This window comes from Larus michahellis, chromosome 6 (assembly GCF_964199755.1).
Source record: "Larus michahellis chromosome 6, bLarMic1.1, whole genome shotgun sequence".
Taxonomy (NCBI): Eukaryota; Metazoa; Chordata; class Aves; order Charadriiformes; family Laridae; genus Larus; species Larus michahellis.
Window position 1 is genome coordinate 49,240,160 of NC_133901.1, and position 27,773 is coordinate 49,267,932.

The 27,773-nt window shown below is 37.4% G+C and overlaps 1 protein-coding gene across 7 annotated transcripts in view; it reads right to left on the reverse strand.

Annotated features, from left to right (window-relative positions):
- The window catches only part of KAT6B (lysine acetyltransferase 6B), a 118,062-nt gene that overhangs the window by 43,322 nt on the left and 46,967 nt on the right, over nt 1-27,773 (reverse strand). For 4 of the 7 annotated variants that reach the window (XM_074592991.1, XM_074592993.1, XM_074592989.1 and 1 more), the window contains exons 3-7: nt 13,598-13,706; nt 6,562-6,677; nt 6,309-6,390; nt 5,127-5,259; nt 549-1,480 (exon numbers count right to left, since the gene is read on the reverse strand). In XM_074592991.1, the coding sequence (XP_074449092.1) occupies nt 549-1,480; nt 5,127-5,259; nt 6,309-6,390; nt 6,562-6,677; nt 13,598-13,706 (1,372 nt within the window). The remainder of the gene's footprint in view (nt 1-548; nt 1,481-5,126; nt 5,260-6,308; nt 6,391-6,561; nt 6,678-13,597; nt 13,707-27,773) is intronic. The other 3 variants (XM_074592996.1, XM_074592995.1, XM_074592994.1) reach the window with 2 other exon arrangements.

A 27,773-nucleotide genomic window follows, 5' to 3' on the forward strand; every position in this document is an offset into this window, starting at 1 on the left:
GTTGGAGACCAATGCTAAACTAAGTCTACATTCAAACATTATATATTTTTTCTTAAATAAAGTAATTATAAAAAAAGGTAGCTCACAGCAGTACAGATCAAGTGTTGTGGAGACTGCAGCAGGATGGAATTGTTCATGAAAAAGCAATGGAGCAGACGGAAATGAATTGAAATGCCCACCATTATGAGCACTGACAGCACACAATCATGATGACAGCACTACTGCCAGAGAAAGGGCAGGGGAAGAATAAGGAAGTAGCATGAACAGTGGCTACTCATGCGGTACTACACAGCCATAAGCAACATCATGAAGGCATCTGGGGCTCCTAGTGTCACTACAGATGCAAAAAATAATAAAAAGGTGGTGTGGTATTAGTCAGAAAAAACATTTTGGAGATTTAGTCAGCATTAGATAAAAGGTCAAAGTTTCGTTGCTTTTGTATGAAAGTGAAGTAAGAACAAGAGATACAGCTAAGACCTATGTGACAATATAAGAATTTTGGTTTTGGACGGGACGCAGGTTTGGTTGGCGCTTTGACCTTTGCTTACCATCATCCTGATCAGGTTTAATCCTTCCGTCTGCCAAGCTCCCCTTCCCTGGTGAGGGGGTCCCCATCTGAGGGGTCACTTTATACTTTAATCTGCCTAGAATCCTGTGCTTTTTAAGGAAAGTTGTTCTCTTGAGGCAAGCAATTGCTTTAAAAGCATGTCCTCTAGACACACCCCATCCAGAGGTACAGGCATGAGAAATAAACCTACTCCTAACCTCTTTCTTTCCATAGAAATGGCTATTAGATTTTGATGTGGAAGATAATTCTGGTTTACAATGCAAACGCTTGGGTGGCGCATAGCTTGGGTGTCCCTTTTTTCGGGACTGCCCCTGAGTGGTATAGATATGAGAGAGTCCATCAAAGAGTCCCTTTAGCTGACTATTACTAGGAAGACTACTAAAGGAGGGTACGCTTGACTGACTGGAAGAACTTTGGGGAGAGTTAGAAGAAGTGGAAGTGCTGGATTTTTGCGAACTGGGGCTCTGACCAGAAATGGGGGTTGGGGGTAGAAGTGAAGAAGGTGGAGGTTTTAGCTTTCGTGTGGTACCTGTAGCCAACACAAGAGAAGTGCATGACTGTTTCTGAGAGACCTTTTTCCTTGGACGATAGTGCTTTGAAAAGTCTATTATTTCACCTCGTGATCTGCGACCATCAGGTGATGGTGTAAAGAACTTAGTAAGGCCATCAATAAGCCCTTTGGTTTTCTTGTTAACTTTAAGTGTAGAGGCAGATATGTAGGTGGAGGTGGTGGTGATTTTGGTGGTGGCACCAGGCCGAGTGGGGTCTGTAACAGGCAATCTGCTGCTTGAATCCTTCACAGATGCAGCATGACCAGATGAAGGTGTGGTACAGACTTTAGTCTTTTGACCCCTACCAGGTGACCCCCTTCCTGTGAATGCATTCACGGATCCTTCATCACTGGTTACAGACCTATGCAAAAATTTGGAAAAGAAAAAATCAGCATTAAAAATCTGTAACTACTGCCAAATAGTATCACAGTTTATACAAGTTACTTATGCCACTGTACTTAAAAATCTTTCAAGAAAATTAAAGACATATGCACTTTGGAAGTATATTTCACACCATGACATAACATCCAACTTCCCCTCCCCCCCCCCTTTTTTCTTTCTGTCCCCCACCCCCTTTTCCTTAAAAGATGGTCCACAGTACATACAAATAGAAGCAGCTGGGATAACAAGATATCCCAGTATACAGCCTCCCCATCTACTTTTAGGCATGGCAAAAGTGTGCTGCTTTGGAGAAAAACATCAATGCATTGTGTCTGAGTACAGTAACTGCTATATCACCATAGAGTTCATTTTACACACAAAGGAGATGCACATGTTCAGTGTTAATATATTACTGTATACCAAATCACTTAACTTCAGACTACATTTGCTTAAACTATAGAGAAAGTTTACTAGTCCTTTAAAGCAATACAGTCAGTTTTCAAGAAACTGCTGTTTTTTCCACACTCTCATTGGATTACGTATGCCAGCAATAGCACTGAAAACTACTGCCCAAGACCTAAAAGCAAAATGAGGTAGTTTATGAAAAGCATTACAACAAAACTGAAGAAACAGACTCTGTTTTCTTTAGAAATTGTAACAATCGCAAAAATAAAAATAGCAAAGGAAGCAAAAAAGCAAAACTATAAGACCAAGCTGTGTTTGTAGAAAAGCTGTAAATCAATCAGGTCTAACATGGAAGGTGTTAAGAAGGAAGAGTGGTGAATGTTATTTAAATACTAGAAAGAAAAATGGCATGCTGAAAGCCAACATTTGTGACAGCAAAAGTACAGGTTTAGCTGGTCGCTAATGACTGAAGAGAGGAACAACACGGAAAGATATGCTGAAGAGTAGTACATTGTAAGTATATAGAAACAGAACATTTAAAAATATTTGTAGTAAAAGAAACTGATATCAAAAGGCACAATCAAACTGCAAATCCAAACAAAGCTACATAGTTGCATCAAATGCTTCCATTCCCTTTTCCATCCTGCTCTTTGAAGTTAGCTTATTTGCAGCAGAGATTTTTCTTCCACAGATTTTGCCTTCTTAATTGAGATGCTGAAGTAATTAATTCCAACAGGTCACTTCCAATTACAGATTGAACAGCCTGGGGCTACCATCTGGTTTACTGAACTCCAAGGGCCCACCAGTTTAAGAACTAGCCCCCTTTCCATTCGCACATCCTTAAATTTGGTTAGCTCCTGAGAGGCAACAAACCCAAAAACTTCTGAGTCTTTTGAATCCTTTGGTGCCATAAGCTGAAGTCCATCACAGGATCTATTCTTACTACCAGATGTAGTAATCACCATCAGTGCCAGAGGCCAACGCACACGTGGTTTTAGTTAATCCTACACAGTAATTTGACTGTGAAGGGCTTCCTACAGATGGTCAACAGGCAAAAAATAATTCCAGTACTACTGGGCAGATTTTCTTTGTACTACACAAAAAGAACTAAGTGGCATAGGCTAACATTCCTTTATTTCATGTGACCGCATGCTTTTATGTTGTGAAGAAGACAACCACACTGTTGTCTTCTGTACCCCATCATCACTTTTAAATGGGATTCTATGAGGAAGAGCCTCTTCTCATCTCACCTCCTAACCATTATTTTTCCAAAACACGATTACTTTGTTTTATATCTATATTAGACATTCAAGTAATAGAAAAGTGCCCACAGTATTGCAAATACTTATTATATAAAGAACGTCCCCCAAATACTATGCTAACATGTTCATGTGGCTCACGTGCTACAAAGAAAATAAAATCCTCATAAAATATTCATAATCATCATCCAATGCTAAGAGAACTTCTGCATCCTATCGTATGACATTTATTTTAAAAGTTGCAGCTCAGAATCCCATTAACAAGATGCAACAGTAAAACCCTCACAACGTTTCCCACCTTTCTTTTACATGTATGAGGATGGAAGAGAAGCAAAATTACTACATCAGACAGATATTCCTCCTAAATTCACTGTGAGAATCCAAATCAGGGACATGTTTTTAGAGAAGTAAAATGGCAGTACTGCAGTAGAAATCCAGTTGAAGGCTTACAAGTTTTCAAAGGGATAAAGCCAGAGGTGTAGCTAGAGATATAGGGAATATTTTTATTATGCACACAAAATAATATATAGGAATCTCAGTTAAAACACTGAAAGTAGTATGGTTATTTGAATGACCTTCAAATTTCTAAGTTATTTGGTCAGGAGGAGAAAGAAGAAGTAAAAAAATGTTTCACCCACTCTTCTTTTAACAGCATGCTCTTATGAGCCACTACAACTACATCTTTTACTTTCATGTAGTTCCACACTTCATCTTTGTCCTGTACTACTTTCCTAGAGCAGCATACACTGAACTTTAGGACAAGGACAAAAGAACCTCGCAGAGAGAGGGGACAGAGAATATCGCAAGCTGTACAGCACCAAATACATCAACTTGACTAGTGTGCTGTACTCTAGTACTGTACTGCAAGTATATATTTTTTGTCCTCCTGTTTTTACGTGTTGGCTCCACTTGCTCCAGAAATCCATATTTAGCAAAATGCAAAGTTTTATGGCAGCTACTGTGTAACACTGAAGAATACCAGACAGGTGTTTATTGAGAAAAATGGTTGGGTAACAGCCACATGACAGAATGAGTAGTAGATAGAGCCAGAAAGCTTTTCAGCTGCTAAGCTGACATGGCCAAACAGATAGTTAAAACAGAAGGAGAAGAAAGACATATGTGCACAGGAACATGTGATGGAGGGCAACACGCTACTGGAGCTAACACAGAATCTGTTCCTGTTTAACACTTGGTGTAATGTCAACTCAGCATTTGGATGCTACTTAAACAATCCTCCAACCAAGCCTTAAGATGTCCAACTACAGTGTTCCCTGGAAAGACAGATGCCAGAAGAATTACAGCACTCTCTTGTCTTAGATAAACACATTCCTGAGAAGCAAGACGAATTGCAACCTTTTTCCCTAGTAACCAGTGGCAGCTTAACAGCAGAATTCAAGTAATAATTTTTTCCAGAGTACCACTGAAACCAGAACTTCCGTAGTACTTGCATAGTTTGCTTTTTAGAATGGGTTTTGTGAGCAGATATTAACTAGTAAAGTAATTTTTATACAACTTTTGAACAGGTCTTTGAGCAGAACAGTCTCCTGAAGTTGGATAAACATAACTCACTATTATAGATACCCACATAGTATGGGTTCTGTATGTACTTCAGTTATTTGAAGGTACACTTAGAAGACAGCTGTGACAAATGTTATCACGCATACTTTCATTTGCACCTGCTCTGGGTACAAGTTTTGTTAAAAAATTATGGTATCTAGAAAAGTTAAGTTACAGCAAGTTTTTCATCGCTTTCTCACACGACGCAGAAGTACCCATTATAATTAAGAAGGTTTTTGCCATTGGGCTGAAAGGCATATACTAAAATACTCGTCACCTACTTTTCCCAACTTGAAATAGAGTTTAAAAAACGTAGTTGAACCTGCATCAACTCTTAACTGACTACATTCTCAGAAACATTAAAAAAAACCCCAAAACCACAAACAAACAAAAACCAAAACCTACAACATTCGTTGCTTTAATTTATTTTTCGGTCGTCCAATAGGTTTTGCATATCGTCGCCTTATTTGTGCGGCTTTCTCATGAAGCAGCTTTCTCCCTTTCTTCTTTGGTCTACAGACCTGGCAAATCCACATCCCTACATAAAGGAAAAAAAGAGTTTAATTGTACACAGTTTATTTAATCTGTACTGCAGGTGTCTACTGTGATACATGCCAAGTACACAAGGTCCACAGATTGTCTTATGAACAGGACATAGAGAAGGGGAAGTGGACAGAGAAAAGTGATCTACTTCTATCTACACGTGGAAATTTTTGGAAGCAAAGTGCTCATGGAAAGGATTAAAAAAAAAAAAAAAAGAGGCAGCAAGGATCACAGAAAAGATCATAAGCAAATGGGTTCTTAGAAGAACTTCTGTTCTAGCTTGTCCCTCCTTATACAACTTAGATCTTTCTTCAGACACAAGAAAGACGGGGAAAAAGTTACGTGTGTATTACAAAGCAATCTAAGCTATAGCACGCTAAAGAAAATACCATATCACACCTAGCTATATTTATTTTAATATGCAACAACTTGAATTTGGCATCCTTTTAATGTTAGATGACTATGTCTGAACATTTATTTATCACAGATAAGGCTGGAGATTTGGTGGGGGCGGGGCGGGGGGGGCGCAGTGGAAATAAAAGCTGGGAAAAGTCTTGAGGGTAACTTAAAGATTAAATAGGGAAAGCCATGAAGATGCAAGAGCAGAAGTGAGAGGTGCTATATATCAGAAATCTAGAGATTATAGAACCTGAAGACATACAGGTGTTTTGTTTGTTCATCTGTTTTTCTAAATTACTCTTACAAATGGCACAAAGAAGCGGGCTCTTTCACTTGCTCTAAGGATTTCTTTGTCAGTGTACATACTCCAAACATTTTAACAGCCTTCATAAAACTTCACCTTCAATAAATTGGCCAACAAATCAATACACAGTGAACTCCTCTAGTCAACTGACCACAGACCCTTACTATTTTCCTGAGAAAAAAATCTCAAGTAAAGAAAAATAAAGTATTGGCTTTGACATGACTGAAATAATACTGTTTACCAAGGCAAACATAATTAGCATGCTCAAGAACTTTTTGTCACTTAATATAAGAAAAGACTGTGAATGGAAGTATTTTCATTGAAAGGATTTTTATTATCACCTTTTGGCATTCGGGAAAGTGGTGGGTCACAGCACTCCATGTGGAACCCTCTATCACAAGAGTCGCAAAAAAGCATGTTATCCTGAAGGGGAGGTGAGGGGAGGGGGATGGGGAAGGAAGAGGAAGAGGAAAAAAAAGACTTAATACAGCATTGCTTGAAGTTGTACATCAGTGATTTCTATTTACACATGTGCTAAGTATAGAGCTAAGGTAAACAAAGAAGAGTCAGATAACACTCAACAGTCCAACTTACTGCATTTTTGCCTTGGATCCTACATGCACTGCATGTCTTGCATTCAATACACTGCCATCTTAAGGCCTTCACATTTGTTGTTAACTCAGGACAGAATTTCAAACATGATGGATGTCCTAAAAAAACCAAAATATTTAAAGCTTGAGATTTGAGATTGGTAATATTGATTCTTAAATTTAACAGGATGTAGTCAGCACGACCAGAACCCTGCAAGCACCAGCTGTTTTCAGAATTTTGCAATACATTACTTAACTCATCTACTTCATACAAAGATACTGAATAACTACCATAAAACTCATTTATGAAGACAGGTAGAAAGTTGACTTCTACCGTAAATTACACCTTTGAATGGTCTACACAAGCACTTAAAATTGAATTTTTATTTTCACTCTGTTATTTCCACAGCATATTAAACTGCCATTGGTTCTGAAAAAAGTGTTGACCCCAACTCCCTTTTCATAGCAGTGCAACATGAACAGAGGAAACCTTTAGGTAAAACCGTACTAGTTATTTTTCCAAACAAACTAAGTATCTACCAGAGAAACTTAATAGTCAAACTATATGCATTTTTTATTACAACTTAGTTATATACAAAGAACAATTTCAAGGCAGCAAGAAAAAAAAAAAAAAGAAGCGAAGCAGGCAACTGGCACAAGAAAAGCTTACTGTAAAGGAAGATTTAAAACAGTGGCAGGGAGAAAGAGTAGCTAAACGACCATCTCCCATGAAACTGTATTTTATTCCTTGGCAGGACCATCCTCTTTTCATAGCCTACTTGGCTTTTCCAATTAATACAAAGTATCAGATAACTGAACACATACAACACCTTAGGCAATACTGGCAATGATATTTTACGTCTTCAATAACCTCAATTGAGTGTACCCTTAATCCAGAAAAGATAAAAGCACTGCTAAATAGAAAGGGATAAGCCTCCCCAGGAAAACACTTTTTGACAGTGTTATATTCACAGATTATCAAGAACATCAACCCACAAGTTGTGAGGAGAGATAAGAATCCTTGATGCTGTGCTGCACTAATAGATGGCTGCAGTGATGTGATGCACATGAAGAATGCTTTCTTCTCACTATCAGAGTCAGGGCACATGCTTTCTTCCAGGCAATGGTCTGGTCATTGTGATCCAGGCTTTCTCCATCCACTGTTTCTCAGTCCAAGACTGAGTTAAATCACCACGAACAAGAATACAGGCTAATCCACAAGCATTTGCTATTTTTGTCTTCTAACAGACTGAGGCATGAACGGCAAAGATGACTGATGGAATGCAAAAACCACTTTAATAAATGCAAATTTCAGATTTTATTTCCTTTCATTGTATGTACCCAAGGCTTAATCCACTTTTTGTTAAACTTTAAAAGACAACTTAAATTGTGTAAATATCCTCAAAATAAAATGCAGGAATATAATATATTGGTAAAGAACAATCAATAATAAATTCAAAGAGTAGTTTCAAAACCAAAGATATTGAAAAAGCATTGCCATTTGATTCTTAGCAAACAGTTTAAGATACATTAAAAAAATTTTGTGGTTAAAGTCAAGTATGCACATGAAAGTGACTATTTTTCTTGAAAGTGGTAAATATACTCTGTTACTGCATAGTTGAGTTCGATGCTACACTGTTCCCTTCACTAAAGCTTAACAAGTGCTTCATTTAAAAAACATACACTAAGAAATAAGAAAAAAGCTCCCTAGAGTGGCTAATGTTAATAATCAATATCACAGAAAGACTTATTTCATCAACCATGAATTAACAACTATATTAGCACATTAAAGTGTAATCATAAACCAATTACCTCCACATAAGTACATTTAATTCCAGTTATCTACCCTGCACAGAAGTGATTTACTTCAACAAGCAAGCAAGCTGTGGTTCAAATTGTTGATTTTAACTTTGCCTTAAGTAAATAACTGAGAAGCGTAAACAGAAGAAACTTCCATTCTCACTGCTTGATAACTATGCACAGATTAGGTGTAACAGGGTTACTTTATTTCTGTGTTATCTACCAACATAACATTTCTCATTCAAGCAATTACACAGCTCGCATAATAAATTTATTATCCTTAAGTTTTAGATTTTACTATCAGACAAAAATTAAAGAAAAAAAATCCATTGGTATAATATATGAAGATTCTGCCTGCAACTCCGTATCCTTGAGCCACAAGTAACTAGAGGCTGGAAGAGTGCAAATGGGAATCATCACTATGCATTTGCCATGTTCTTTCACTGCCTTTCCTAGGAATGGAATAGCAGAGACAGCGTGGAAATTTTCAAATTTCAAAATACCATGTGGTATTGTTCGTTAAAAGTTGATAATATTTACACTCTTCAAATTGACACAGTGCAAATGTAACCATTACAAGTGGAGGGTAATGCCTACCAGACATGAAGTGGTTATCAACACAGGTTTCACTTTGAAAAGGGACTCTGTTTAACTACTTTCATAGTTTAACAATTTTCTATAGTCAGTCAGAAACCCTGTGACCTTCACGGATTTTACAGCTGGTTTCTTTAAATTTGAAAGAGTTAAAGAGGGAAAGTGTGTTTCTGGCTTCAAAATTCACAGTATTTCAGCTCTGATCTAAACTGAAATCAAGAACATACTATCTTCTCCATATCCAGAAGGAGATATATTGCCAAGAGGTTTACAACACTTGATCAATCTCTAGTTTGAAGTGTTTCAGATGGTAATTTCTCACGGTTCAATCACCCGACTTTCTTTTAAACCTCAGCAGCATCAATATTTTAACGTAGCACACAAGTTTAACAGATTACTGGAAATTTAGTGGTTTAAAAGCTGACAATTTCCACCAGGAATACATATATAGGCTTAAAGTTATTAAAAATTAAATGCTTTAAAATTAATTTGTATCCCCCCCCAGTTAGAAAAGGTTAAGATTTGTGATACGTTGATGCGGCAGAAAAAGGTGAGATCAAGAAGTAAAACCAGAATGTCTCACTCCTTTGTGATCGAAGGCAATTCTTTTAACATGCCCAATTTTGTTTCCTTGTTGCGAATTTGGGCCTTGTTTATTCTCCAAAGGATTTCACAAAACAACTAGTCTTTTAAAAAAGAACAAGCATTATATCAGTGACAACAATTATGTACAGTGCTATATTAGATATGCTAATATCTCCAGTTATTTTTAAGTTTGATACAAATATTGGGAACTAATGTATGAGATAATTCACAAAAAAAAAAAACCCTTGTGTTTGATAACCTTTTAGGTAGAAAGCATTATTATTTAGGATGACTTTTAGCTACGAGCACAGAGATCAGTGCACCTATCTTCAGGCACGTAGTAGGTTTTTCAACCCTCAGGTTTCCTGTTTTATCTATCTAACTAGACAACATCCTCTCACAGACAGTAATATCAAGACAATTTCCATAGTCCCTTATTCTTAAAGCGTACCCTAAATCTCCTTTATAAAGCAATCTCTGCACAGTTGTGGCAGTGTGCTCTCCCCTTTTCCCCCCTCTAGCTCCTGCTCAAGCCATGGCCATCAGCGGGAGTTGTTATGAGTCGCACTTGAACTGTGGGAGATGGCTGGCAACATTACCAAAACACTGTCTGGAGTGGGAACCTAGGTATCTTGTTCCCATGAGAATATGACTATAGGTCAATTATCTTACTCCATAAATAGCGGACAGCCCAAGAGCCCTTTGAGCTCTCCTGCACGGCAGCAGGCTGCACGACAGGATCTGCCCTTGAGTGGGGACGCTCGCTTAAGGTTCTTCTCCTCAAGATTGAGAGATTCCTTGTCGCAACAGATTCTCGGTAAGTGACTAATAGCATGCTAAACTTTGAAATCTTAGCTAAGTGATATAAGGATTGATTGTGCATATATAATCCTTTAGACATAAACCACTGACCAAGTCTGGGACTAGGATTGGATCCAGCCACACCTAGCCTCCTCTCTGAGGAGGAGTTTAGAAAGCAATGGGGTCCTTTCTGAACCTTGTGACTCAACGGGAGGGTCTCCCCGAGAGCTTGTCTGACCCTGGCCTCTATGCAGTAAATAATCAAGTGTACCCTGGCATCGAATCTCGTAAAACATTGTCGCATTCACGACTAACTTGGTTAAATCACTGTTTTATGTTAATAAACATTTCACTACTTCTCTGTTACAACTGAAGTTATTCACTCCGCCCGCGACAACAGTCCTTTCGAAACATTTTCTGTCTTTACTCCCCTTGACCCAATTCGGGTGTTTCCATTGTTCTGCTCTCGCACCTCCCCTACCCATCTTTGATCGGTAACTCTCTTTCCTTCTCAGCCTAACATACTATTTGTTTGAAAGGACAGTCAGTACCCACAGGTATTCTACTTTTATCTATTTTTTTTCCCCTTGTTTAAAATATTTATTAGAGTTCCCCAACAACTCAACATTTTCTTCCTCCTCTTTCCTCCCTTTTAAAATCTGTCAGCAGTGGCTCTTTATTTGCTTCTGCACCTCTCAATTGGGAAAACTGAAGTAGAGCTTGATTCCAGTTCTCAAGTTCATTGATTTTTCAAAATCAAAAGATAGGGGAAAAAAAACAGGGGGCATGAGGAAAAAAACGCTTGCTTTCGTAAGAGTATTTGTCTTCTCACATCTGACATCCCACATCTTACTCATTTAGAAAATGCCCTGTGCAAAGTGACATAGCAGTGCATTTTGTTTCTCCTGCCCAAATAGATCACCCTCCCAAACACCACAAAATAATACCAATGAAATGTGCAGATATCCTGATAGTTTCTGCTTTCAGAATGCAGAAGTGTTACCTGAAGAGACACAAAAACACAAAGGGAAGTAGACATGCCAGTAGTGGGCACTGCAATTTAATCTCTGATCAACTGAACAATTTGCTTGCTGTGCGCAACATGCAATTTCTTTTATGTTTGTTAGACAGCAAGATCAGCTTTGAGATTCACTGCAATGTGCAAAATTACAAATCCAATTACAATAAACCTCCACTTGAGTGAAGTTTTGTTATTTATAAATTGAACTGAGATTGGTTTTTATTTTAGTTAGGCATCAGTAGCTAAAGTTTAACCATCCAGCAATCTGATTGGCAGTCTCAACATTTCATTCTTTATATCCAATACATCTGAGGAACTAATTAAAGATAATTTAGTCTTAATGAGGCAGAGAGAATGTATCAATGTTAATTCAAATGGAAGCTGATCCATGAAAGTCAAGATTGCCAGTTCTGAAGTGTCTTAGACCTACCAGGGGATTATTGCACAACAGAAGAGTAGCTGGTATCTAAGCTCACCTTATTAATGTAAACTCTGTGTACCAGAGTCTAACCAAGCACAAATCCTATTAAATTTCCAAATATTAGAATATAGATTTGAAAATACAGGACACTCGTAAACTATTAAAGGAAGACCACTGAAAATCTATGGTGTTTGATTTTGGGTACTGCGGTGGAAAAGCTACTTCCTTACTTCACTGTTTAATCACTTGCTAAAAAATCTAAATCTAAAATTTAATCACTATAATAAAAAATACACTGGCTAAAATACAGAGAATCTGTCTGGAGTGACAGATTCAGACGTATAAAATCAAAAGCATATCCTGATTAACTGAAAATACATTTTTGATCCACACTGTTTTTACTCAAGTACTTATGTAGCTACCACAGTACCCAAGACAGGCTGTCTTCAGCACACCTACCCAATGGTGATACACATGGACTCTGAATTTAAAGACACCAAAACAATACTTTTACTTCCAGCCTTCTCACAAACAGTGCTCACTTACGCAGATGCTATTTCTTCTCTACTCATTTCCCTCCCGAGCACTTCCCTCTTCTTCATTCTGACATAGAAGCTGGTATGGCTGTGCAGGGAACTGGAGAACTGATCAAACTTGTTGTCTTTCAACTACGTTTGTTCCTCAATCTAGTTCATATGCAACCAGGTACCACCACAAATCAGTAGCACCAAGCAACTGGATGTTGCAGCCTGTGACTTTAAGCAGCACTGCTGTTTTGTCTTTGAGGTGGGATAGGATGGTCTACATTGCAAAGCTTTACCAAAAGTACTTCCCAATGCAGCTGTAAGCTTATGGGGACAAAACTTTTTTTACTGGCACAGCTAAACAAAAGCAGTCCATTCAACTGAAACTATACTGGCCGAATAACTCCTCTTCCAGCATAAAGCTGTTTTCCACCAGCGATTTTTTTCCAGAATAGCTACACTGATAAGAGGATTTTCACATCCAAAACACTACAGTTATGCCAGAAAAAGCTTTATGGCACAGAGTTGCTAAAGAGATTTGCTCAAGTTTCTCAGCCAAATTCCTCTGTGGATCAGGAATAACCTAGGCCAAGAACACATTTGGTATCATCCATGTACAAGCACTGCGCTAGAGTATTTAATTTTCAAAATCAACCTAGTTGCTCACTTTAAGGGAAGCATCTGCATTCAGAGTGCAAGAGCTGCTGCAACACACAGCAGCAAGGTACATATAATCAGTAGAGAGTCACTATCTTGTGCCTGACATGTAACAGGTGCCTAACAGCTTTAGTATGTTATTTGACATATTATTCAAAATCCCACTTGAGTAACAAAAGAATCTTATAAAAAAACTAATTGGAAACACGAGGTACGGAACAGCAAAGACTGCTATGCAGTCTTTATTATTATGATTATTCCTCAGCTTCTGAAACGTTGCAATTCTGTGCACGCAAAATTCTTGATCATCATTTGATATCACAATGCAAAACTGAGTTTTCAGATTAAACACAGATCCCATACAATAACAGAATTCCTGTATTTTACAAGTGGGGTTTCCCTATTAATTCACTCAACAGATCTATACTTTTGGCATAAAGATGAATTCACACCTCTCATTTGTCATTATCCAGATGACAAAATTTTAGTAAAAAGAGTCTCTTTCACCCCCCTTTGTTTCAGTTATCAATTTATGTCTAAAGAGAGGATGACATTCACAAGTTTAAAATATTTTTAACACCTTAAAAACAGACTTAAACATAAACATTTCTCGTATTTGTAAAATCAGCCAACTTACCACTGCTGCCACAGTCTGCACAAGACAACAACTCTTCTGGCTTTTTTTCACGATTTGATTCTTTCGTTCCCAAACAAAAGCTACATATCGGGATGGGATCAGCTCGTGGCTAGATTTAAAAATAGACAGAGTTAGCTGGGGGGGGGGGGGGGGGGGGGGGGAAACAAACAAACAAAAAAACCAACAAAACAACAACAACAACCACCAAAAAAACCAAAACCAAACTATTCTCAGTGGTCTTTCGGTCTTTTCTTTCACTTTTACCTGACATTTTGTGGTACACATATTAATTATCAAGGCAAACATCAATTTCACTAACTTTGGAATAACAAAGTTTATTATCTTAACATAATTCATAAATGTTAAGTTGGCCCATAATAAGCAACCTTGTGTACTAATCCATGTAAAACTCTCCATTACAAGCGTTAAGAAAAACAAGGAAAGATTAGAATTATTCTTGAACACACACTCTCAGCTCCAGAACACATTCACTTGTTCTTCAGATGTAATAGCACTCAAAGATTAAGATGCAAACTGGCCTTTTTTACAGATTAATATAATTCCTTTCCACAAGAAAAAACAGTAACTTTTACAAAAACTCTGAAATTTAAGACATCCTTTATTACTTTTCTATCCAACACAACTCACACCTCCCTCTGGAACCACCATTTTAGGGTAAAAACCCTGGACTCAACAGACCAACAGTCCATTCCAGTCTGATGAGTTCCACCAGCAATTGTACACAATCAGAATAAAAAAAACCCAAACATGCAAATCTTTCAATATCTGGAAACAATACACAGAACTTTACAAAGAAAGACTTAAGAACTGATGTAAATTTACTTCTTGATCTTCCTAATTTGCTATGTGACAAACTATCAATGATTAAATACACCAAAACAGTTTCTGCAGTAAATTTTAGAGCTTTAACGAAACTACTTACCTGCATCATCCAAAATATTCATGTATAAATGCCTACATAGTAGTATCTGTAAACAGATCTGTAACAAATAAAATGATGTGCAACTACTTCTTCAAGTGGGATACTCAAATAGGACTGCCTTCCCAGACCGGTTTCTAGCAGCTAGTATCACAACAACTCAAAAAATAAAATAATGTCTTTCACAAATTCCTAGTTTCCAGATTTATCTAAGCAATGCTGTTAGTTTTATATCAAAGTAATTATTTGTTGTTTTCATGTTCAACTTTTGTATTTCCACTCTATGCCACAATACTTAGCTGACAGACTTCCTTCACTTGACCTAGAAATCTATATTCCGTCACAGTTCTGGGAAGGAGGAAATGCTTGTTTTTTTAAGGATATTCTTGAGAAGGCATCAGTTCTGTGTTGATGTGCCCTTATACCTCAATGCAGCACAATACAGAAATACTCAAACTAGGTTTATGTTGTTGAGCTTTAGGATCATCTTAAATCAAGCATCAAATTCCAAAGAATACTGATACCAGCAAGGTAAAGTTGTCCTACCCAGCCAAGAGGAATACACATACCCTTACCCTACAAACACTTCCACATAAATATACCCTGAGGCATAGCACTTTTTCCTGAAAGCTTAGTCCCTCAGAAGGTCTCCTCACTGTTCATCTCTTCACAATCTTATTACAGGAATATTGACATACCCCAAAGAATGTATACATAAAAGATGACCAGACCCAAAGACTTTTCTTAAGTATGGAGAGGTGTGTTCTCTTCTATAAACTACAAAAGGGAACGACAATATGACTTTCTTGTAACTAACAGGAACAAACATCCTCTGTGGTTCTTTGTCTTACCAACACCTCCGTTATGGATTATATGGACAGCTGAAATATTAAATTGCTACCTGAACAAAAATAATTGCCTAAGTTATAAAACTGGCAGATTTCCAATTCAGTCATTCTTCAAAAAAAAAAAAAATAAAAAAAATATTTATATTCTTTGTCAGTTTTGGCAGGATGGCATTGAATGAGATCAGTAATTCTATAGGTGGGAAAGGATATACCAATTACCTGCAGAATTTTTCACTTGCATTTAAAAACAGCATATATACTAATAAAAGAAAATGAGCTAGTTATTATTCTTGCAAGTAAGATAATTCAACAGAGTCTGTCCTGTCGTTATATTTTTAAACAGACTTGTATTTGTAGCAAAATGATATTAACAAAAAAAAAAAATACATAAACTACACCAAATAATCAGCAGCAGAAAAATGGTCCAGAGCTATCCAAACACAACTGTTCACTTGCAGCATCTTGTGGATGTTTCTTAACTGCTACTTAAAGCTTAATACAGATAATTTTAAAGGAAAGATTATTCCTTTAGTGGAATCGAGTAAAAGTCTCCTCTTGGTAACCACACAATTCTCCTTTCCTTTGATATAACAGTGCTTTAGCCATTTCAGAAAGGCTCGCTCTGATAAATAATTTACAAAACATCACATATCATTCACATAATGAAAAGAATCCAGGTCCACAATCTCATTTATCTTTCCAAGATTTTTTTCTTGCTCTATGAAAAGACATGGCCATTAGCCAACATTCATTTACTTCCCTATTTCAACCCCCCCCCACCATTTTTTTTTTTTTTTGTTTTTAACTGAAGGTAAAATAAAGGACAAAGGTTGTTGGCAGTTCAGGGCTATGAAGACTGATGTTCCCATACCAAACCTAATAACAGAGAGCTTGCAAATCCTATCACTTCACACACAAGTTTTCAAGAAACTTACAGGCTCCAATATATATTTTGAAGACATTTACGTTAATAACTGTGTTACTGGGTCTGATGTCTGAGCTACTGAAAGTGAAGAACACACACATTGTCAGCACAGTAAACAAAACGTAATTTCATATTGCTTTAGCTCGCACAGTCAAAGCAAAACTATATTCATACCTGTAGTATTATTTCTGGCCCACAACTGTCTCCATTAGGATAAACTAAGCCGGGTTTGGGTTGGGGTTTTTGTTTGGGGTTTTTTTAGTTTGTTGTTTTGACTGGGTCAGAATATAATCCAACGAGAAATGCATCTCCTACCTGTATCTCTTTTCTTAATCACTAGTTTCTCTTCTAAAAATACAGTAACCTAGTATCATTATCTTCTGAAAGACAATGATCAGTCACTGAGCTTAATTCAACTTTGTCTCTTACAGGAACTAGTATGGCTAGTTATTCAACACTGCAATATTTTATGCCAGATGAACCAGTAATATTTTTCTTGTTCTTCAATCTCAGTTTAAAAGGAAAATAACTTTTTCAACTAACATGTAAGAATCGTATTAATAAATGTATTACAAAAACTTTAGGAGTATGGTGTCTGCTCTGTCCCTGAAGATGAGTCTGAATAATGTTTATCCAGTAGCTTACTATTATTTCTTCAACACAGCTAATAAACTGAGAAAAAAATTTCATGCCTTTAATTTTAGGAACAAGGTGAAATACAGCTTTCAGGAGGGTTTAGTTCTCAAGGTCACTAAAAATTGTACATCCAAATGTAAAAGGCTGCCCTGTTTAAATAACTATTTCCAATTGCAGTAGGGGCAAATTCGCAGAAAATTCATACATTATGCCAACATGCAGTTGCGTTCAGAAACTGAAGCTTCACAAAAAGCAGTCAGGCAACAGGAATTTTTTTCTGCTTTTTAAAAAAATATTATATACCATAGAGCAAACACAGACCATCAACTCAGCACCGGTAAACAGGTTGGGTTTTTATTTTACTTTCCAATTAGAAACTGAACAATGCTTATTTAAGCATCATACATCCAACTGTCATAGTCAATCAATCCTTTAAAATCTTCCATCCAACCACCACACTTCATTAATCCTCTGAATAGTGCTAAAACCAAGTACCATATCGTGATATTTTTACTGTCATCAGTACTTTTTGGCTCAGAGACACTCATAATGCACACACTGTGATCATCTGCCACAGATTACATTCTTAGTTTCCGACAATAAGTAGGAGAGAAAGGATTATGTTGTAAAATACAGTATACAAATTTCTCAAGTATATGCAAGTTTGTATTACTTTACACAGACGAATTACTAGAGTTTGGTAGGAGACACCTATACAAATGTTAAACCAGGCATTATTTTTAACATTCACAATATGAAGTCTCAAATGTATCCTCCATTCCCTTCCAGCAAAAACGCAGAGGCAAAATTATAAACAACCACTGACTGCAGCTGATCAGGACACTGTCATAAAAGCTGCATGAACCAGTAAAGTTATGCAGGTACATTTTCAAGAGACTGGCTTACTAAAAAAGAGTATCACAGACTATTTAGCAGGCCCCAGTCAGCGTCTCGGCTTGAGGCAGTGTATAAACCCTTGCTCTCATCGCGTAAGTGCGCCACCTTCCTAAAAACAGCTCTAAAAAGATAAAGGAAGAAGTAAGGTCTGCGGCTTAGTTATTCCCAACAAAAAATTTGGTATATCATATACACAATGATTTTATTTTTTTTTGTGCTGCATAAAAGCCCCATGAACAAACTAAATCTATCATAACATGTATCATATTCAAGTGCCTGCCATTAAGTATCTAGAGAGAAAGATTGAAGACCATCAGATGGTCAAATCTGAAAGCGACTGCCTGTCATTGGGAGGGCAATGCAAAACCATTAATGATTTTGCCTCAGTGTGTCTACATATCCTCAACCCGAGTGATGGGAAAAGGAGGATTTCTGAGCTGTTAACCTATCATGCAAAGCAGGAATGCATGAGCAGCAAAACAAATCATGGGGACTGGGAGGGAGCGGGGGGCAACAGGAGACTGCAAGCTGGTGCAGCAGGCAAGATAGAGAATGACAGGATCACAGCTCCCCCTCTCTTGCATGCATTTGATACAGGGCAGAAGAAGGAAGGAAAAGCAACCACTCACATAAGGGAAAACAGAGAATGCATGGGTGACATTATTCACCATAAAGAATCTAAAATATCACCCAACTTTAACACGTGGCAGAGCAGGAAGAACAGGGAATTAAACAGCAGAGATTACTGTTTCCAGATTTCCAGACAACCTACCACCTGAAAGGAGGTTGTAGCGAGCTGGGAGTCAGTCTCTTCTCCCAACACTAAGTGCCAGGACAAGAAGAAATGGCCTCAAGTTGTGCCAGGGGAGGTTTAGATCAGATATTAGGAAAAATTTCTTCACCAAAAGGGTTATCAAGCATTGTAACAGGCTGCCCAGGAAGTGGTTGAGTCACCATCCCTGGACACGTTTAAAAGATGCATAGATGTAGTGTCAAGGGACATAGTTTAGTGGTGGACTTGGCAGCACTAGGTTAATGGTTGGAATTGATCTTAAAGCTCTCTTCCAGCTAAAATGATTCTATGATTTGGGTTACTGCAGTAATTATAAAAAACATGGGCTACCCAAGGAATACTCTGGGGTTTTCAGGCTCAAAAAGGATTCTAGCCGCATGTCCGTAGACTGGCAAGGAGTCAATTATAGTGCCAAAGATGTCAATGGAGCATTGGATGATACAGCAACCTTACCTTAAGAAGTTCAGGTTCCTCCCCCACTCCCCAATCTTTATTAGAATAAGCACATCCCCAAAATGTAGTTTCATAACATTTATAGTTTTAAACCTATTTTAGACAATAATTGTTTGTGATTACCCTATCACTTAAGACCATTTTCGTTAAAAATTATGTGAATATGTGTACACTAAATTTTGATTATAGCTTCATCATTTTACTCACTTCAGAAAACAACAGAAAACCCCGTGCTTATTAAGTCTGTGCTACAGATAAAGACTAAAAGTAATGAAAACTAATGGTTTTGGTGACTTCAGGAAGTCTTTTGTCTTTTTTTTTTTTTTTTAAAAAAGGAAATGTGAGTTTCAGCTATTTAGCATAGTGTACAAGTTTTGAAACATTAAGGACCCCCTATCCTTGCTCCTTTCTCACATTCTTCATATATACTGCAAACTCTGAGATTGGTCCACACAAAAATCATACTGATTTAGAAATAACAACATAGTGCTAGTATTTAGTTAAACTAGTGCAGTTTGCATATTTAAGCAAATACTTGCAACCAATAAATAATTTTATTTATTTATTTTAATGAATCATAGCTATCTATTCTGAGAAACTGACAGGCTTTGCCACCGCATAAAACGAATCCTTGGTAAAAATTCAGCTGGACTTCTATTACCTTCTGTCTCAAAACTCTGACCCAAAATACCAATTTTTTTCCCCTGTGCTTTCTGTGCTTGTGAGAATTTGAGAATTTACATGCTCATCTAACTACATTTTTAATTCCCATGAAATTCTTAAAGCATTTAGCATGTTCTAACATCCCACCCCAAAAAAAGTCATATAAGTCCTGAAAATTTGTATTTTTGAGTATGCAAAGTTACCCACAACTACAAATCACAGAGAAAGCCATGAGATTACTATTTGCATTGCTATAGTACTCTGAGGCTTTAAACAGATTGTCTGAAAACTGTTCAGCATTAGCTGTGTACACACAATTATGGTTTTAAGTACTAGTCTCATTAAATGTTATACACACATTAAAAGAAATGACAAGTTTAACAGACACTGCTAAGAAATTTGAGTTTGAACAGTAAACCAAAAAGCTCAATTGTTCACATTTGCAACAATGCCTTTTCAGAAACACCTCAACATCATCTGACAACCTGCTAGAAGACACATTCTTATGCATTATACACAAATATTAGGTATCTATTGTCCTAGGAATAGAAAGAACATGCAAGTAATTTCAGGGTTAACAGGATAGAGAGGCAAATTTTTTTGAAAATTGGAACCGCCACAGCCTTCACTAGGGATCCACTGTTCTGGTCCCAATCTTTACCCTACTTAAATTACTTTATTATTTACAGCCTTAGGAAGGACAGAAGCATCCAGCTTGCCTTCCCAGAACACCTACATTTTCACACAGCACCCTCATGGGCTATCTGCATCATCTTTTTTTTTTTTTTTCTTTCTTTCTTTCTTTTCTCTTTTTTTGACCATCACATCATAGTTTAAAAAAAAACCATGAAAAACTATGAAAAATTTCTTGTCTTTGAACATGAAATACCACCAGTAGCAGCTCTAAATACTGTTTTTTAAAAAATTAACATTGAAAAACAAGAACTGAGTGAGACACAGGTACTAATTCCTAGTGTGAGCTACTGAAGCAGTTGCTCTTGGTCACAAGGAAGGCACGATATGAGTACTTTCAGCTGCAATCCCCTTACTGCACCCATTTCATGGGTAAAAAAAACAAAACAAAACAAAACTGAGTTTACTTTCTACACCTGAAAAAAATCCATCATATTTCAGGAACTAGTTATTATAAGGTAAGTTAAACTTTCATTTTTTAAAACAATTTCTTAATGACAACTGCCCAGTACATCCCATGTTAGCTCTACAGTACCACACAGGTATCGCATGGTAAAAAGTACACACTAACTCACATGATGTCAAAAACATGCTGACAGACTATTACTGCACAAGTGTGAAAACATTAGACCTACTACAAACCTTAACGTAGCACCTATACATTCAGAGAGCACAAAACAAAAGCTAGCACAACAGCAGTTCCAAGAAAAGAGGACAGTCCAAGGTGCCAAATTTTTTTTATGACACCTCCAAGTCAATAAATTACATAAACAGTGTGTGTTGAGGAAGAACTACAGTCTGAAGCTTGTCCTCTTCCCCCAAAAGAGTATCTTCACTGCTAGAATACAGGTTCATGTTCTCTTTTTCCCTATAAAATTCAGATTTCTTTACTACACAGTGGCTTCCTCTGCTCACATCCCCCTCCTGTGCTTTCAAAGGGTATGTCTATATGGGAATTCAGATATACAATGTAACTGTCAGAGGTACGTAAATTATCCAAAACTGATAAATTGAAACCCTTTCGTGTCCTCCTGGATTTAAAGACGCCAAAAGCATCTAACTGCAACAGTGATACTAGGTTTCAGAGTTCGAAAGGCATTTGTGCAGGTCCATGACCTCCCCTTTGTGTGCACGCACAGCGATCACAGATGACTGGTGAAGAAGATTGTGAGGGCACACATATAAAGATCATCTCTCATATAATGTTCTTGAATTGTCATCTTGAACACCAGAAATCTCACTTCCATCCTGCACTCCTGATGAGGTGGGTAAGTTCTGAAAGTGCATCCAAATTGACATATTTCTACAGGTAACAGCAGGAGGGGGAGCACTCTCCCACCTCAGCCCATAAGAAAACGATGGTTCCTTAAACAGGCTTAAGAACTCTATTCACTTGAGCACATAAATTCCCTTGCAAACCTGACCTGAAATGATGTGTGTAGAACATACAGAAAGTTATTCCTAGTTTTTTCATTGTTCTTCAGCTAATAATTCCTTGTAATATCCGTAAAACTACCTTTAAAAAAAAAAAAAACAAAAAAACAAAAAACCCAAACAAACAACAAAACAAAACCATGAAGAGTAAAATAAAAAACCCAAACTTGCCTCTTCATTCCCACCCTGAAAAATACAGTCAAGACTACAATGCAAACTTGCACGTTTAGAAATTTCTCTCCCAGAGTATTTTAACTAGCTCTTACAGGAAAATGTATCATCTACTCCCTGGACACAATGCACCCGTCCCACTTGAATACAGCTCCCCCACTTCACTTTGTGTGCCTTAACTATTAACCTCATCAGTCAACAAGCATCTCTACAGCTGATGGAACTGGACAGACAAAAAGGTAACCTGCACCTTGTTAAACAAGCACTGTCAAGAGGAAGACATATACAAAATAGCATATGCTACTAGACAGTTTTCTAAATACAGTTTCTATTTTTAAGTTACTGAAAGGAACATTCCAGCTCCCTCTTCCAAACTGGGAAACAATACAACCTAGAACAGGGGAGCCTGCAACAATTACTGCTTAGAAAACAGAATGCCACTTCAGGCTTCCAAAGTCTCTTTTCCCTGCAGGACGGAAAAGACAATAAAAGTCAAATTCTATTTCAAATCAACTTCTGTTAGTTCATGTAACAGTATAAGATATCAGAAACAAAAATGAAACTAATTTCAATTTATTGAACTTGATTCAGCTGTACGCAAGAAACCAACTAAAATGAGTGCTCTGCACAGTGAACATTGCTAAATGGGCCAGGAAGAAACAATTCTGATCAAAAAAGCCACACAAACCGCACAGAAATACAGACATACGCACACGTACCTTTTCTAGAAAGGCTTATATTCATTTGCCCCAGTCGTCTTAATTAAGTTCACATACGTCAAACTGCATTACAGTTTATATCCACTGAACATTTTAAAAATCCACCACTTATTGAAAAAACACCACCCAAAGCACAGGATACATCTGGACAAGGGTGCAAAGTAATAGCAAAAAAGTACAGATAAATCTCCCAGTCCTCTGTGGGCTCAGCTTTCATTTTGAACAGAATCAATCCAAAGCTCCTCCACATACAGAGGGGAGGCTTTCAAACCACAATCCAAGTTTAATACAAGACTATTGTAGACAGCCTAAAATCAACACTTTTGATATGTGTAGGCCCTGCTATAATTTCAAAGAGTTACTGAACTCAGATACTTTGCTTATTTAAATTGTACCCCTTCTGTTACAAATAGCTCAAGCTGTAAATGTGTCCTATAAACACTGTGCTTTTCTAGTTGCATCTTCCTGTAATTCTGATGACCATCATCTTCAGACTTCTTGAAACTCTCTCTTCAGTGGCTTTGAAGTGAAAAGACCAAGGGAGTGGGAGTTAGTTTAGTACTTTTCAGCTATGCTATCAATACCTGTGGCAACATATTCTCTTCAGGAATCCAAATTTGAAGTTGTCTCTATCAAACAGGATATATGTGTGTATATATATATGTATCAGGAATGGCATGGCCAGCAGGAGCAGGGAAGTGATGGTGCCTCTGTACTCGGCACTGGTGAGGCCTCACCTCGAGTACTGTGTTCAGTTCTGGGCCCCTCTGTACAAGAGGGACATTGAGGCGCTGGAGCGTGTCCAGAGGAGAGCTACCAGGCTGGTGAGGGGTCTGGAGACCAGGTCATATGAGGAGGGGCTGAGGGAGCTGGGCTTGTTTAGCTTGGAGAAGAGGAGGCTGAGGGGAGATCTCATTGCCCTCTACAGCTACCTGAAAGGAGGCTGGAGAGAGGTGGGTGTTGGCCTCTTCTCCCAGGTGAATAATGACAGGACCAGAGGAAATGGTCTGAAGTTGGGGCAGGGGAGGTTTAGATTAGATATTAGGAGGAATTACTTTACTGAAAGAGTGGTCAGGCACTGGAACGGCCTGTCCAGGGAGGTGGTTGAGTCACCGTCCCTAGAGGTATTTAAGAAACGTGTAAATTTGGCACTTCAGGGCATGCTCTGGTGGCAGAGATGGTAGGTTGTTGGGGGTTTGGGTTTGGTATTTTTTGTGTGCGTGTATGGTTGGACTCAATGATCTAAAAGGTCCTTTCCAACCATGAAGATTCTATGATTCTATGAAACAGATGAGACCAAAAAGGCCACGCACTATCAGTACTGCATGTAGACGTTACCCAATTCCACATTCAGCTACTATGGGTTTGCTCCCTTCTTTCACTTTCTGCAAGGTACCCTTGGGAAATTATTTCAAAACATATTTTTAAGTTAGATTTTACGTAAAGATCCATTCTCTTTACATTTAAGATGTAAAAAACTGATGTCTTCAGACTCACTCGAAGGGGTATTTCAATAACAGTTAGAATTAGAAGGGCTCCAATACTTTTTCTTTTTTCAACTCCAAACTTCACCCCTTCTGTTCCCTTACTTGTCTACTACAAGACCAGCAACTAGCTCAAAATCTACATACCTTGAACTCCACTTTCTGGCTAAAAGAAAGATTTATTTTTTTTAATGTATTTATTTATTTTTAATTAAACTCTTCAATTTGGCACACAGAACAACTTCAAGTGTACCAACAGGCTTGCTTTTCTGCATTCCCTCTCCAAAGTAGTCCACTGACTTTCATAGACCAAAGTGAAATCACTAATGCAGATCCAACCAAGAAGATTATACCAAGAGTTGCACTACTCCTTACATAGCAATCATCAGTTGAAGCATGAGGTAATCTTCCACCTTTGCTTTTTACATAGCTCAAATTCTTCTTATTCCAAAGTAGTAAGAGTTTTCACTCTTTACACCACCCTTAAAACTCAATCCTTTAAATCCATCTAGAAAGTCTTGAGAACATCATACATTTCCCTTGCTCTCCATGAACTCTCTCACAAAAACTACTCACTCAAGCCTTAAACCAACAACCTATCATTATCACCCCTCATTATTACCCATCATCTACACCATCAACCCCAATGCCACCCATTGTGTTTCTCGACCTGTAGTTAAAAAACACACAGCATCTACATCATTAGTAGGTAACCTTTCCAAGAATCACACCTTCAAGGTATTCATGCAGAGGTAAACTTAACTGCTTAAGTATCTAGCTTCCAACATCCTGCTCATCCCTTTCTTCTTATTTTCACCTGTTCTTCATACATCTCAATTTCTTCATATGTTTAGGAAATTTCCAAACTTTTGGGCATGGAATCCACTGGTTTTTTGTCACATATACATACAGTTGTTTGAATGGGATTGCATTTCCTAACTCCAAATTCCACATGTTACTGCAGTGCAACTAGGATGAAACCGGTGACACACGTAACCACAAGCAGGTAAGCAGCGGTGCAATTCCCAGACCGTTATCCCACATACATGTCAATTTTTACATGCTTTGAGGAAAAGTATTGCTTTCAAGCAGATTTAAAAACCTCCAGAATGTAAAGCACACACTTCATCGACATAATATTATGTTTACTCAGATGTTTGTATATATGCATATTTTTATTCATAACTTATTACCAAAGTCATCCTACATAAATGTGTATAATATGTTTGCAGCGTGGCACAGGATAATTATTAGTTGTCTTGATGCTAATTGCTCAGGGAAAATGTTTAATTGCATATTAAATTGATCATATGCATATTTTATTTAGTTTACTCTTTGGGGCAAGTTTCCTGTCAGCACTATCTAGATTTGAGTAGCACTATACGAAGAACAGAAGTAGGGCTTCACGAGATTGGGCTAGTGTTTGAAGTGCAATTTTAAATAAAACAAGCAGAGCCCTGTTCTACTTCAAGATGAAGCAGATGTATTTATGCACAAAGTCAAGAAATATCCTGCCTAGTTGCCTCACATACCTGAAGGGAAAATATTAGGACCAAAGCAAAATGATTAAGGCTGCAAATTGTAGAACCTGGGATATAGGATTACAACACAATTATTTCTTTATATTTCTTCCGCTGATGTGATTATGAAACAGAAGCTTTAAATAAAGAGAGCCATGTTTTGATTTTGTTGTGTTGGGGGTTTGGTTTTCTGGTGTTTGTTTGCTTTTTTTAAAAAAAAAAAAAAAAAAGGATTTAGTTTTAACACATGTACATAATGACACCATTTCTGCTTGAACAATTATTTTAAAAGCAAATGTAATACAAATAATGTCACTGTAAATAACACAGCTGTTTCTCTTACTGAGGCCTAAGTAGTAGAGAACTAACATGGCTAAACAAGTGACAGCAGCTAGGCCACTGACCTTTCCGTTGCTGAGTCACTGGGTTTTATTTGGTAAAACCACTGGCCCTAAGATAATACTCTACAAGGTGAGCTACAGACCAATACAAGTAATAAAAATCTATTTTTCATTTATTTATTCATTTTAAAATAGTCATTCCTGGTCTCCTTTCTCAACAGGGAGAAAGCTGGACAAATAGCCGATTAAATGCTAACAGCTTCATTTCCTCCCCCCAACAGGAACTGAACTTTATTCTTGAGAGAAGAAAAGCAGTTTATTCAACAGTCAAGACACTGAAATAACTTGCAGGCATTTGCTTTTACAAGCCATCGCTCAAGACACAATGCCATTGAAAATCTGCCAGATTCTTAAAGTACATACAGCGTATTTTATACAAGACATAGGAGAATAGCAGTTTTTCACTTGATCAAGTGCTGAAACCCACGGCTGAGGAATAATAAAGGTGAATAGGCAAAGCAGCCTTATACGCCAAGGAGTTACGTAAGAGGCTGGCATTTTAAATAAATGAAACAGTTTGCTGTGTTAGTCCCTGCTTCCTTATATGTATAGGTAATGTTCAATATTGACATACTGTGAAGGAATAACACCCCCAATCAAAATGTAATTTTATCATTAAAAACCCAGATCACTGTAGTTCATTTTACAAATACAGTAAAATTATCTCCATCAGAATATAATAAAGCACTGTTAACTAGCCACGCTATGTAAACCAGAGCTCAAACAGCTCAGAACAAAAACAGTAAATATTTCACAGAAGACCAGCTTTTCTTAGAAAGGTTTCCAAGTAGGCCTTTTAAAGTTAAATGAAAGTCTCTTGAAGGAAACAGGCTTGAGATTTGCCTTCAACGATTACTTTAAGCTGGAAAAAAATATTGCAGCAATTTGTATCGTACGGCTTCTGGAAACAAACCTGGTCAGTCTCTCAAATCCTGGTTTTAATCCATCTTCTACATTATTTTGAAGTCTGTAGTATCAAACAAACCCCATGAAGTCCAAGAGGCCATTCTCTGTCCTACCAATAATATTGAATTGCCATACTACTCAGGGAAAGTGTACAAGTCCTAGCATCAGAATTCATACAACAGTAAAATAAGGATAGCAGAACAGTCATAGCAAAGTTAATTCAGCCAGCAGCTTGCTTACTGTAATATTGTGAGGGATTTTTAAACAGTGCTTCAAAGCAGTTATGCTCTGCCTCAAAAAACGGCAACTCTATTGCTGATAGCCTACAGAAGGTGGTAAATAACTTCCACTCCAACAAAAAGGCATAACTGAAGGAAAGAATATATTAAAAAAAAAAAATCATCACTTAGCAAATCAATCTAACAATACTATTGGACCATGCTCAAGTTTGAAACAGAAGTCTTCTAGAGTCAACCTCCCACCAACACTGAGAGGATTATTTAATGTAACAGGAAACTGTTCCTGTTCACTTCCATTCAGTAACAGAACTAAATAATGAAATAACCTGTACCTACAACATCATCCATATTAAGGGCCCCTGCCCATTAAAACAGGAATCTTATCTGTCGTAACACAAGCTCTTTCAATGCAATTTTTCCCATGCAGTGCAACCACAAAAACACTGGTTTTGAT